The sequence below is a fragment of the Hippocampus comes genome, unplaced genomic scaffold (assembly GCF_001891065.2).
Source record: "Hippocampus comes isolate QL1 unplaced genomic scaffold, H_comes_QL1_v1.1 scaffold100, whole genome shotgun sequence".
NCBI lineage: Eukaryota > Metazoa > Chordata > Actinopteri > Syngnathiformes > Syngnathidae > Hippocampus > Hippocampus comes.
Window position 1 is genome coordinate 475,958 of NW_017805282.1, and position 13,903 is coordinate 489,860.

At 45.9% G+C, this 13,903-nt stretch overlaps 2 protein-coding genes across 3 annotated transcripts in view; one reads left to right on the plus strand and one right to left on the minus strand.

The window, feature by feature from the left end:
• The first annotated feature begins 112 nt into the window (after positions 1-112).
• Positions 113-10,917, plus strand: LOC109516706 (uncharacterized). Its single transcript, XM_019871449.1, has 17 exons — positions 113-303; positions 1,007-1,102; positions 1,599-1,761; positions 1,827-1,976; positions 2,300-2,460; positions 2,592-2,771; positions 3,590-3,985; positions 4,052-4,171; positions 5,668-5,976; positions 6,392-6,554; positions 6,630-6,779; positions 7,196-7,356; positions 7,448-7,630; positions 7,704-7,842; positions 9,327-9,511; positions 10,182-10,323; positions 10,474-10,917. Exons 1-17 carry the CDS (start codon positions 193-195, stop codon positions 10,662-10,664), a joined length of 3,000 nt encoding a protein of 999 aa, XP_019727008.1. The 5' UTR covers positions 113-192; the 3' UTR covers positions 10,665-10,917.
• Positions 10,918-12,235: 1,318 nt separating this feature from the next.
• LOC109516713 (uncharacterized) overlaps positions 12,236-13,903 on the minus strand; it is a 16,116-nt gene continuing 14,448 nt past the window's right edge. For both annotated transcript variants that reach the window (XM_019871462.1, XM_019871461.1), the window contains one exon: positions 12,236-12,770. In XM_019871462.1, coding sequence (XP_019727021.1) covers positions 12,684-12,770 — 87 coding nt within the window. In that variant the 3' untranslated portion in view covers positions 12,236-12,683. The remainder of the gene's footprint in view (positions 12,771-13,903) is intronic.

The following is a 13,903-nucleotide window of genomic DNA, read 5'->3' on the forward strand; positions in this document are numbered from 1 at the left end:
TTATTTGAACACAACAGTGTCAAGTTTCACGTCTCCATATTTTAGTGTCGTTGTGCAGCTTCGCCCTTCATCAGACCACAAATGGGAATCCTGGACCTCCCTTTTCCTTCTATCCACTGTGTCAAGTTTCACGTCTCAACATTTTAGTGTCGTTGTTGTTGTTGTGCAGCTTCGCCCTTCATCAGACCACAAATGGGAATCCTGGACCTCCCTTTTCAGTCCGGGGGCGTCTTGGCAACTCTGCTGGCGGCGGCCGGCGTCCTTCTGCTGGTCTATGCGCTCTCTTCCGCGTGGATCCCGCAGGAAAGCTCCAACGAGCCTCCGGGCCCGAGACCGCTGCCTCTGCTTGGGAATCTCTTGCAGCTGGACCTCAAGAGACCCTACAACACCCTCGTGGAGGTCCACACCATTCAAACGCCTTCTCCTTGTGTTTAGAAAGAGCAGAGGTGGGGGACTCGAGTCACATGACTTGACTCGGGTTATTGAGACTGAATTGCCAATTTGAAGACTTGATTGGCAAAAAATTTATGAAAAACCGGGCTTGGGTTTGATATGGAATTCATGATGCTGCACTTGGTTTTGACGTGAATTTCATAATCTGATAAGTGTTGCATGTTTCTGTTTGAAAACTGGCTAATCTTTCAGGTCATTGTCAAACAGCATGTGCAAAAAGTGTGTGTGTGGGGGGGATGAACAACTGGTATTCAAAAATTTCCGGAAGGTCAGACAAATAAAATAATTTCACAACGTCCACCCGAAAGCCCAATATCCCAATTTCTTACTCCCACCTCTGCTGGATACAGTCAAACAGACCCAACTGAACATCGACGGACTAACCATGTTGTCTTCCACATCCTCAGATGTCCAAGAAGTACGGGCCGGTGTTCAGGGTCTACCTGGGCTCCAAGAAGGTGGTGGTCCTGGCCGGCTACAAGGTGGTGAAGGAAGCTCTGGTCAACCACGCGGAGGAGTTTGGGGACAGAGATATCTTACGCATATCCCGCAGGAAAGCTCCAACGAGCCTCCGGGCCCGAGACCGCTGCCTCTGCTGGGGAATCTCTTGCAGCTGGACCTCAAGAGACCCTACAACACCCTCGTGGAGGTCCACACCATTCAAACGCCTTCTCCTTGTGTTTAGAAAGAGCAGAGGTGGGGGACTCGAGTCACATGACTTGACTCGGGCTATTTAGACTGAATTGCCAATTTGAAGACTTGCTTGGCAAAACTTTATGAAAAACCGGGCTTGAGTTTGATATGGAATTCATAATGCTGCACTTGGTTTTGACATGAATTTCATAATCTGACAAGTGTTGCATGTTTATGTTTGAAAATCACAAAACTGGCTAACGGACAGGAATTTAATAACATGAATTTTGCCTTTCAGGTCCTTGTCAAACAGCATGTGCAAAAAGTGCGGGGGGAAAAAAATGAACAACTGGTGTTCAAAAATTTCCGGAAGGTCAGATAAATAAAAGAAATTCACAATGTCCACCTGAAAGCCCAATATCCCAAATTCTTACTCCCACCTCTGCTGGAAACAGTCAAACAAACCCAATTTGACATTAAGGGACTAACCATGTTGTCTTCCACATCCTCAGATGTCCAAGAAGTACGGGCCGGTGTTCAGGGTCTACCTGGGCTCCAAGAAGGTGGTGGTCCTGGCCGGCTACAAGGTGGTGAAGGAAGCTCTGGTCAACCACGCGGAGGAGTTTGGGGACAGAGATATCTTACGCATTGTGAGCCAGTACAACGACGGACACGGTGAGTCAGACGAAATCACCTTCTGGAGCACCGCTCCATGATGGAAGTTGATTTTCAACCCCAAGGTGTCATATGGAGCAACGGAGACTCGTGGAAGGAGATGCGACGCTTTGCTTTGACCAACCTGAAAGACTTTGGGATGGGAAAGAAGGCGTGCGAGGACAAGATCATCGAGGAGTGTCAATACCTCTTGGAAGTCGTCAGGAACTTCAAAGGTAAGGCTTTCTGTTTAACGGGACACTACGGCTACACGTTTTCCAACCGTCGTCGATTGCATCTTGACAAACAACAGGACTGGTCACATGGTCATATTAAATTGAAAACGTGGACTGCATTGATGCGGAGAATTGTCATTAATAAATACCTAAATAAATAAAAAAATAATAATAAATAAAAATTAAAAATAAATACATAAAATAAAAATAAATAGGGACAGACAAGCGGGTTGAAGACGTATGGATGACATCCGCAATTTCCAGATAAGGATCTCAAAGTACACGTCAAAATTGTTTTATTTTTTTATGATTTTGTATTCTAGGCAACGCCTTTGACACCACGCAACCAATCAACTACGCGGTCTCCAACATCATCACCTCCATCGTCTACGGGGACAGGTTCAACTACGATGATCCCGAGTTCAACGCCATGGTGGACGGAATGAACCGGAAAATCCAGCTGGCAGGCTCACCTTCTGCCCAGGTACTGAAATCATCATTCAAATTCTTCATGCATCTGGAACATAGAGTCATATGTGTCAAATCGGCGTTCACGGTATCGCTCCTCGTTCCAATAGCAATCTTTTAGCGTGACGGTCATACTTCCCTCCCCAGGTGTTCAACTTGTCCCCGTGGCTTGGCAAGTGGCTGCCACAGAACAAGGAATTCTTCCGATTGACGGCTGATTACACAAAGACGACTCTGGAAATGTTCAGCCGACTCAGGGAAAGCCTCAATCCGCTCTTGCCCAGAAGCCTTGTGGATGCCTTCTTCATCCGCAAGCAAGAGCTGGAGGTGCAAAGATTGAAGTGGCATCGTTTAAAAAAGGACTAGCGCGACCGCCCCCAATGCCTTAAAAGTTGCACCGGTCAAACTAAAACAACGATCGTATTTTCCGCACTATAAGGCGCTTCAGAGTATAAGGCGCACCTTCAATGAATGGCGCATTTTAAACCTATTTTCATATATAGGGCACACCACTAGATGGAGCTACGCTAAAGGGAATACAATACAATACAGCTTTATTTACATAGAGATGTCACAACCGCTGCAACTATAACATTTAAAAATACTACGTCCAAAAAATCTGAATATTGATCCATACAGAAGGCGCCACGGATTATAAGGCACGCTGTCGGCTTTTGAGAAAATGGAATGCTTTTAGGTGCACTTCATAGTGCGGAAAATAAACGGTAATGTACAAGGTAAATCCCCCAAAAGTTGTGCAGGTCGAAGGAAAAGATATTCAGATTTGAGTCATGTACCGGTCATTCATGGTGTTATCCTGAAGCCACTCCTTTCCTATCTAGCTGTGTGCGTAGGGCTGATAAAACTGCGAAAAAGATAAACCGTCAGGCCAGTCTGAGGTCAAGAATGCACCGGAACAGGTTTTCATCCAGTATGCTTCTGAAATTGACAGCATTCATTTTCCCCTCAGTCCAGATTAATTTGGAAAATGTGATCATGTGGCGACTCGCAGTCACACCAAAGACTTCACGATTGTCTCGTCAGACCCAAGAATTTGGTATCTCGTGGTCTGAAAGTCCTTTAGGTGCCTTTAGGCAACCTCTGAAACATCTTTTGCTTAATGGCTGGTCTATTGGTGCATTCAGGAGAGCGGGATCACCAACAGTCACTTCCATGACGAAAACCTGATGTGGACAGTTCAGAACCTCTTTGCCGCCGGCACCGACACCACGGCTGCTACGCTCAGGTGGTCCTTGCTTCTCATGGCCAAGTATCCTGACATCCAAGGTAAGACCAGAAAAAAAAAGACCTCAAGTATTCTGCATCATAACCTAAAGGCCTGGCTCACCCACAAAGACAAGGTCCATGAGGAGGTACGCATGGTGATCGGGGATCGTCAGGTCCGGGTGGAGGACCGCAAGAACCTGCCCTTCACCGACGCCGTCATCCACGAGACGCAGAGGCTGGCCAACATCGCACCCATAGCCGTCCCTCACCGGACCAGCCAGGATGTCACCTTCCGAGGATACTTTATCAAGAAGGTAAGACTGGTACACTAAAACCTTTTCTCAGGACTGGAACTGTCTCTCGAGATTACTGTTGCGCAGAACACCACCGTCTACGTCCTCCTGACGTCCGTCCTCCATGACGAGAGCGAGTGGGAAAAGCCGTATTCCTTCCACCCCGACCACTTTCTGGATAAGGATGGGAAGCTTGTCAAGAACGATGTTCATAAATATTATGGAGTGAAATTTGTGTTTGTTTTTTTTTTTTTAGTTAATTAAAATGACTTTATACAACAACTTAAGGACAATGCAACTATGTTGAGGTGCGGGGGGGTTCGACATGTCACCAATTCCTCCACGCACGCCATATTCAGTCGCTAATGGTTTCGTGATACTCGAGCAGGACTTGGGTGCAGCTAGCGCGGGATGGGGTCCCACTCAGTGACGGTGTGAATGTGGGTGTGCATGATTGTTTGTCTCCATATGAGCCCTGCGCCTGACTGGTGAACAATTCAGGGTGTGGTCTGCCTTCCGCCCGAAGTCAGCTGGGTTAGGCTCCAGCAAGTACCCGCGACCCTCTTCAGGATAAGCAATATTGATCAGAGCAGTGTGGGGCACGTGCCAAAGTCGTGGCCAAATCTTGTGTGCGCGTTTGGCCGTTTCTTGTGATTGATTCTGAGGAGGACACCAACAACACTTCATCGTGTTTCCAAAACGAACGACGCAGAAATTGCGGGACGTTTTCGACTTGAGCTCCCGTCGCGCCCCGCCCTGATGTGGGTTGGACTTTGCGAGTGGAAGGCTGGCCTGACTTGAAACTTAACTATTTGTTCAATTATTGTTCAAGTGAGTGTAAACCGGGTGACAAAGTTATCGCAAAATGTCAGTTATTTATTGCATGACAATTTGAAAATTTGGTACGAATTTAAGCAAGGGTCATGGAAGTTGCCACATATGATTTGCTTTCGCGGACCACATAAAATGATGTTGCGGGCCAGATCTGGCCCCCGGGCCTTGACTTTGACACCTGTATTATACTCTCACCTTGTGGCCAAATCACACACATGCACCAGAAGGGGGAGAAATTAACTAATCATTCTTTCAATTTTTCAGAGTTACGATATGTATTCATAAATATTATGGAGTGAAATTTGTGTTTGTTTTTTTTTTTTTAGTTAATTAAAATGACTTTATACAACAACTTAAGGACAATGCAACTATGTTGAGGTGCGGGGGGGTTCGACATGTCACCAATTCCTCCACGCACGCCATATTCAGTCGCTAATGGTTTCGTGATACTCGAGCAGGACTTGGGTGCAGCTAGCGCGGGATGGGGTCCCACTCAGTGACGGTGTGAATGTGGGTGTGCATGATTGTTTGTCTCCATATGAGCCCTGCGCCTGACTGGTGCCCAGTTCAGGGTGTGGTGTGCCTTCCGCCCGAAGTCAGCTGGGTTAGGCTCCAGCAAGTACCCGCGACCCTCTTCAGGATAAGCAATATTGATCAGAGCAGTGTGGGGCACGTGCCAAAGTCGTGGCCAAATCTTGTGTGCGCGTTTGGCCGTTTCTTGTGATTGATTCTGAGGAGGACACCAACAACACTTCATCGTGTTTCCAAAACGAACGACGCAGAAATTGCGGGACGTTTTCGACTTGAGCTCCCGTCGCGCCCCGCCCTGATGTGGGTTGGACTTTGCGAGTGGAAGGCTGGCCTGACTTGAAACTTTGCGAGTGGAGGCTGGTCCGTCTGACCTCAGTGACTTTCTGAGCTGTCACGCGCACACGGAGAAGTTCGGGGGCGTCTTTTTTAGCTTCGTAAACATGGACGTTTCGGTCGCCTTCTTGCCGCTGAGCTCCAGCTACGTGCTCGCTTCCGCGCTGGTGCTGCTCGTCGGCTACATGGCCTGGTCGTCGGCCTCCAGGTCACCGGAGTCCGGCGGACAGGAGCCCCCAGGTCCCAGGCCGCTGCCGCTGCTCGGGAACTTGCTCCAGCTCAACCTGAACGGACCGCACCAGACCCTCCTGCAGGTGAGCGTCCTCGAATGCACCCCGCGGACGACCTTTATTTACGCGCTAGATCGGAGCGTTGCGAATGAAGGCGTTCGTTACCATTCACCCTTTCCCGAGTCACTACTTTGGGATTTTCACTGGACATTTTAGTCCACTATATGAAGTCGTAAATAAATTCGAACACGGCGTTTATTTTGAAACGCAATTTATACCGCAACAGGCTTCATTCGTGATGCGCGATAATGAGCCTGGAATTTTATTTGTGAACTTTTGGACTTATGATTTGTGCACTTTGGGACTGTAGCCCAGGTTGCACCCTTTTGGTGTCCTTCCAAAGTAAAAAAAAAAAATAGCAACAACGAATTTCAACCAGTTAGTTTGCTTTGTTGTTTTTTGTTCACTCTGGCGCGCACTTTCACCTCTTTGGTCCAAGATGTCCAAGAAGTACGGTCCGGTGTTCACCTTCCACATGGGCCCCAATAAGGTGGTGGTTCTGGCCGGATATAAGACAGTGAAAGAGGCCCTGATCCAGCACGCTGAAGAATTCGGAGAACGAGAACCTCTGAAAACCGCCAAGGAGGTCAAGCTAGAGCACGGTAAGCAACACGGCAACGATCGAGTGCACGGCCAGCCCGGGAAGTGAATGCGTGACCTCGTGTGGCTCACCCGAGGTGTCCTGTGGAACAACGGAGAGTCGTGGAAGGAGATGCGACGCTTCACTTTGACCAACCTGAGAGACTTTGGGATGGGAAAGAAGGCGTGCGAGGACAAGATCATCGAGGAATGTCAGCACCTCTTGGAAGTCTTCAGGAATTTCAGAGGTGACGCACAGCAACTTCAACAACTCCGGTCAACCATGTGCACGCTGAAAATATTAAAAGCCCACCAAAAAGGTTCATTTTTCACTGTTAGCTGGAGCACATGCAACACAGAGGAGCTCAATGCATTCACCTGTTGCCTACTTTTTGTACTTGTATGTTCCTATAATTTCTAAAATTTTGGCTTTGCAGTTTCACATTGTGGTTCAGTAAAATTGCTGATGAGAGCAGAAAGAAATCAAGATCGTATTCTGTCATTGCCTTATTTGTTCATTTTATGGATCAAAAGTATTTGTGGTATCGGTGTTTGGTATCGGTGACTACTCAGGAGCAAATGCTCCTATCTGTCTGATGAAAAGTGGTATGGAAGCCCCTCCTACTTCAACTGTCTTCTTTGACAGTACCGATTCTGGTTTCAGGAGAAGCGTTCGACACGCAGCAGCCGGTCAACTACGCCGTATCCAATATCATCTGCTCGCTGGTGTTTGGCAGCAGGTTCCGGTACGACGACCCCGCCTTCACCGCCATGGTGCAGCGCACCAGCAGAAGCATTCAAATCGTGGGCGGCCCATCTTTGCTGGTGGGTAGAGTGCCGTCCTTTTCCACACAACGTGATTTTGCCGCAGACCAGATCGATTCAAGGCCTGCGTCAAAATGTTGCTATTCCTCAGTTGTACAACATGTTCCCGTGGCTCGGCAAGTGGTTCTCCTCGGCCAGGGAGGAGCTCCACAATCTGGGGAAGGCCAACCGGAAGCAGGCCACGGAACTGATCCAGGCTCTGAAGGAGACTTTCAACCCGCAGAGCAGCCGAGGCTTGGTGGACGCTTTCCTCCTCCGACAGCAGCAGCAGGAGGTGGCGCAGCGCAACCTAACGTGACAACTCTCAACGGCTAGCAAAGTCGAGTGATTGATTTTCCCGTGCGCAGGACACCGGGGATGTGGGTCACTTCCACAATGCGAACCTTCTCATGACCGTCTCCAACCTGTTTGCTGCCGGCACAGAAACCACCTCCACTACGCTCAGATGGGCGCTCCTCCTCATGGCCAAGTATCCCCACATACAAGGTAACAAGAACAGTGTGCCACCTCTGCATCGGTTGTTGTTTTTTTTTTTTAATCATAGCCCCAAACTGAATGTTGACTTGTTTGAAGTTTTGCCTCATTCACTTAACTCTAAAAAGGCCAACAGCAGCAAGCGAAGTCCCTGCGTAACTCACACGGCAGATTCTCTTCCTCCGTATCCCGTCTTTGGATTGAGGTCTTGAAACCAGGTTGAAAACCTCAAAAGCCAACAGTCACGCCATCAATGCGTGAAAATGCGGAAGCTTACAACGTTATTTATTTCACATCTTAATGTGACAAGTTTCATGTTTTAATGTGTGAAAATGGCTTACGCACTTGGGAAACCATCATCCATTACCTTTACCCGCTCATAAACTAAAGCAGCTCCTTCTGGTTCAGCTCACGTGCGGACTGTTTTGTGTCTTATCAAAGTCACTAGCCACGCCAACTATAAACTGTTAAATGAATAAAAATAATTACTAAAAAATATTTAAGTTTTAAAAGACAAACATACCCATAAAAGGGGTGCACGAGTGAGCTGAACTGAAATGAATTGCTTATTTTTTGGCAAATGCAGAAATTAAACTGATCCCATTTGAGCCTGATAATTTATCAAATTATTAGATTGAATTTATTACATCAAACCATTAACTTTATCACATTATAACATTCATTTGTTTTCTCGTCTAGCTAAGAAGTAGGCCTTTATCCCCCCTCAACAAAATGACCACATTGCTCAAGCACACTTTAAGCTATGCTAAGCTAGGCTAAGGTTGCTAGTTTGGCTCCATGTCAACACATTTATAGAACACATGGTACTTGAGGTTGACAGATTGCATTTTACGTTATCATTAGCATGTTGAGCTAATTGCTAGGGTCATGTCCTGAATGGTGTTTAATAAAAATAAAAAAAAAGTCACACTTGGACACCCTAAAACGTGGCAAAATCTAGTTAACGACGAAGCTAACCTCCAGGCTAACATGACATTTAAACATTTAAAACATATGAGCATCATAACATTAGCATGTACATAACTAGTTAGTTTTATTCTTGAAGTTTGTCCACAGAGGGACTTGCATCCTTCTTTGTCCACTTGGCTATCAATTTGATTTGGGACTTTTCTTGAACCAATAACGCAAACCACGGCTTGTCTGTTTCATGTTCTGCTTTGCCTCCTTCTTTTCCTTTTCTCTCCTCCGCAGTAATAATTTCAAGATTAAGAGCTCCTACCCGTTGAGCAGATCACAGCTGCTAAGCACTTGAGGGCACCGTGACATTAGGAAAATCAGGTGTTCCTCCCATGTTTGTGTTGGATTAAAAAAAAAAAAAAAAGAAAAAGCAACTCAATAATCTGTCACTTTACACGTTGGGATGTTTGATTGCCAATTGAAAGTAGAAAGACGGAAGAACACGCAGATGATCAAGTACCGTCTACTTGGTTACAAAGTGAGTTACACTTACCCTGCTCATTTTTGTGAACCCGCAGAGAAGATCCGAGAGGAGCTGAACCAAGTGATCGGAGATCGTCAGGTCCAGGTGGAAGACCGCAAGAACTTGCCCTACACCGACGCCGTCATCCATGAGACGCAGAGGCTCGCCAACATCATTCCCATGGCGCTCCCTCACCGGACCAGCCAGGACGTGACCTTCCACGGCTACTTCATCAAGAAGGTCAGCAAAATGGAAAATGCGGTCAATTTGTTAGTAGTCAAGTCTTACTTTAGGGGGGGAAAAAATCTCATTCCTACTTTCATCTGTGTGCATGATGAGCACTTGTGTGCCCTTGCAGCTGACAACGAGGCACTCTAAAGCAACCACAACAGCAGTCTATCTGAAGGGAAGCATTGGCATAAATAGCTAGCTAAGTGTGCGTTGCAGTTGTGCCAGATAGCCACCGGCAGGAACAAAGGTGATCAACTTCGAATGCAGCGGTGGTGAGGCGACTCGTGCCAGATGCTCAAGTGCGGTTTTTGATGCCCCCCTACCCCTAAAAAGCAAACAGGAAAACTAAAACGGTGAATATCAACTCAACTCAGTCCCTGAATCCGCTTTAGACAGTCTAAAGTAAAAAAAACAGCACAGATTTTGAAATGTACTCAAGTACAAAAGTAAAAAAAAAAAAGTAATAATTTGAAATGAATTTTTAACAAGATCCCAGATTCAATGATAGGACACAACAAAAAATAGAGGTCAGCGGAGATTCATTTTCAAATGTATCGAGTTAAAAAATGGTCTGAACATTGAATACTCAAGTAGAGATACCTGAAAAAGTACCACCAACGAATATTTGTTGTTGGTTACATCCCACCGCTGCTAAAAATGCCTCCCCCCTGTCACCTAGGGCACGACAGTGTACCCTCTCCTGACGTCCGTCCTGCACGACGACAGCGTGTGGGAGAAGCCGCACTCCTTCCATCCCCAGCATTTTCTGGACAAGGACGGAAAGTTCGTCAAGCACGACGCCTTCATGCCCTTCTCGGCAGGTGCGGCAAACGGCAGACTTGCGCCGTCACTTGTTGCTAGGCAGAAATTGACACTATTTTATCTTATGTATAGAGAGTAGTTTGAATATTCTTAAAAATAAACCAATAATGGTTGGCTGACGGCATGGCCCTCTGCTTGCTGCGCTGCAGGTCGCAGGGTTTGCCTGGGAGAGAGCCTGGCCCGCATGGAGCTCTTTGTCTTCTTCGTCACGCTGCTGCAGCACTTCCGCTTCCGCCCCCCCGCGGGGGTCCCCGAGGACGAGCTGGACTTGACCCCGATGGTGGGCGGCACGCTCAGCCCCGCGCCACACAAGCTTCGCGCCGTCTCCCTTGCCGGCTAGCCAGCTAGCAAGCTAACGTCATGGCCGCTTTTCTTTTTTTTTTTTTTTTTGCAATCATCTCCCAGCAATTACTTTTTTTTTAATCACACAGCTAATAACCACGCACATTGTTTTTTGTGACTCTGTAATCTTTGCACAAATGTTTATATCCAGTAGATGCTAATAGCGTGTAATGTCCCATATGCGTTTAAATTGTTTGAGACCTTTGGTGAATAAAGTTGATTAAACGCATTTGTCAAGTGTCTTCACTGTGGAAACATTCAAAGGGTGTTTACTCTTACGCCATAATGTTAAATTGTTGAGCATTTCAAATAATTTTTTCAGGACTGTGTTTATTTTGAGAAAAAGGTACATTTATTTTCCCCAAAAAGAAAGCATTTATTTTCACAGCTGTCAAGAAAAAAATATATACATACAATGGCTTTGAAAAGGTTACACACCCCTGTTCAAATGTAAAAAAAAAAAACCCAAAGAGGGTAACATTATCTCTCATCAAACTTCATCAAAAATGTTCTTTTTCAAGGAGGGAAGTAAAAATAAATGAAAATGTTGCACAAGCGTGCACACCTTTGCCAGCCACAGTTGGGGTTGTGTCGAATGCACCAATTGAATTGCAACTCAAGTTCTACATGAGCCAGCAGCACACAAATGTTAACATTTAAAGTCTCCCCCCCTCTCCTCCATTAACTCCAAATCAAGTTAAGATGATCTAGTAGGCTTTCCTTGACATGTTGCTCTCCTGCAGAAATCTGAAGCTTTTTTGTGAACCTGACTGCTATTTGGATCTGATCATAATTGCCTCCAGCCAGTTGCAGTATCTGTTCATGACACCGCCAGTAACATGCAACACAGTAGCTACGACATTTTTTTGGAATTAGGTCCAAATGTTTCAACCTGCCAGTTGCAGTCCCTGTTCATGACACCGCCAGTAATATGCATCACAGTAGCTACATTTTTTTGGAATTAGGTCCAAATGTTTCAACCTTGCTTTCATCAGACTCCATTTTCTGATCTGCTTATCGTCACAAGGGTCGTGGGGCGTGCTGGAATCTATCCCAACTGTCATCGGGCAGTATGCGGGGTACACCCTGAACTGATTGCCTGCCAATCGCAGGGCACACATCGACAACCATCCGCGCTCACACTCACACCGAGGAACAATCTAGAGTGTTTCATTCACCTGCCATGCATGTTTTTGGGAATGTGGGAGGAAACCGGAGTACCCGGAGAAAACCCACGCAGGCCCGGGGAGAACATGCCAACTCCACACAGGAAGGCCAGAGCTGGAATAGAACCCTGTACCTCTGCACTGTGAGGCCGACGCGTTTACCAGTCGACCACTGGGCTGCCCCGACCCAAACAAAACCTCCCAAACAAATGTGGGAACATGGGTGTGTAGACTTTTTATATATGTTGTTTATATATGTGTTGCTCGGGGTGACTTTGCCAGAAAAAGTTATTCATAGTTGGAAGTCAGTGTGACACATAAGGTTGCCCAACTCATAAAAAAAAAAAAAAAAAAACCCAAAAAGGGGGCTGGGGGGGGGGGGTTTTTTTAAACGTGAATTGAACTTAACTTAATTTCCATTCATGTAAAGCAAGCATCTTCATTTCCTTCCCACGGTCTCAGTGCTATTTGAAATGATCGTCTTTTCACTCGCACTTACTTTCCTACGACTTTGACTGGCTGCTTATTTCTTTGATTTGTCATGGAATCAAAAGTCCATAAAGCCAATCGCATGCGGTTCAAAGATCACTTGCGGTATTTTTTCAGTGTTAAACATTAAACATGTTTCCTCTGCCAGGGATTTAGTTGTATGAAAAGTCACCATTATTTGAAGAATAACGAGTTTGAGCAGACAAACGCAGAATAAATATTCAAATGAGTCGTCTTTCCAACTCGATGACAGCCGCAAACTGTGTGTTTCTGCGCGTGTTGGTGTTTGTGTGTCGATAAGGCTGGCGCTCCTTAACTTTGTTGACATGACACCTTCATGTCCTTTCCTGTTGATTGTCTTTTCACTGGCTGCCATCTTGCTGAGGCGGGATCCTGGCCGGTGTCCTGACGGCGGCGTAGGTCACCACCTCCTCTCCCTCTTCAGCCACCTGCGCAGCCACAAACATGAATTTAGCGGCCAGGTAAGCTTAAGGTTTTTTTGATGAAATGACAGATGTTTGTGAAATACCTTTTCAGGATAAGTTTTTTTTTTCCCCTCCAAATAAACCTCTGAAGTTCTTTATTTATCAACCTATACTTTAGCTTTAAACTGGAACCAGAAAAAAAAAGATAATTTACTGCATTTGTTGTTCCCACTCGAAGTAAGAATATTTTCCCATGGATGTTTGTATGTGTTGCTGCTCTGTGTGTGTTCAACCGGAAGTTTTTAACAAGGTTTACAATTACCCTCACAGCTTTGCAAATTCCCCTGTCCCTGTTTATGATGAAAATCAAGATGGAATCCCAAAATAAAATCAGGAAATGAAAAGATCAAATAAAATACCAAAACTGGAAAAATAAATGGGGATACTATCATGTGACGATCCCAAAATAAAAGCAAGATGGGGAAAGCAAGAAATCCTCATTTGGATTTCGGGAAAGCGGCAGTGAAGGATGAAGTTGAGGTTGAAACCGAGTCTGCATCACTGGCCTGTTTTTTTCCGTTCTCCTCCTCCTTTTTCTTCTTCTTCTTCAGGTTCACAGTAGCGTATGTCACGCCGCTCTCAGTTTCTTCTGGGGACCCATCCTTTTAAAATGAGAAGATAAACGCAAGCGTAACATTTAGAACAAATTCAATACCTGCTCAAAAATTCTCTTCCGTCTTTCGAAGCTATTTATTCATTGTTATTAATATGACTCTGTGTTTTAAGGGTTATTTAATCTTTATCTGCCAGGAACTATCAGCTGAGGACGACCAACACATTCTGTAGCACAAGCTAGCTCAAGTGTAGCGCCGTGCATGTTTTCTTGCAGTGGCAATACATCAACAGTTGATGGCGCCAGTGCACCATTCAGCTGCTTTGCCAACTGCCAACCGGCAAAATAGGACAATGGAGGGCTCCGTCCTTTTTAGCAATTACCCACAATGCACTACCGGTGGCCATATTGGAAGGCTGTTATAAACAAGCCATTCGTGTATGGCTTGTTTATAACAGCCCACGAATAGACTTCGTGTATGGCTTGTTTATAACAGCCCTCCAATATGGCCGACGGGAGTGCATTTTGGGGAATTGCTCAAAGG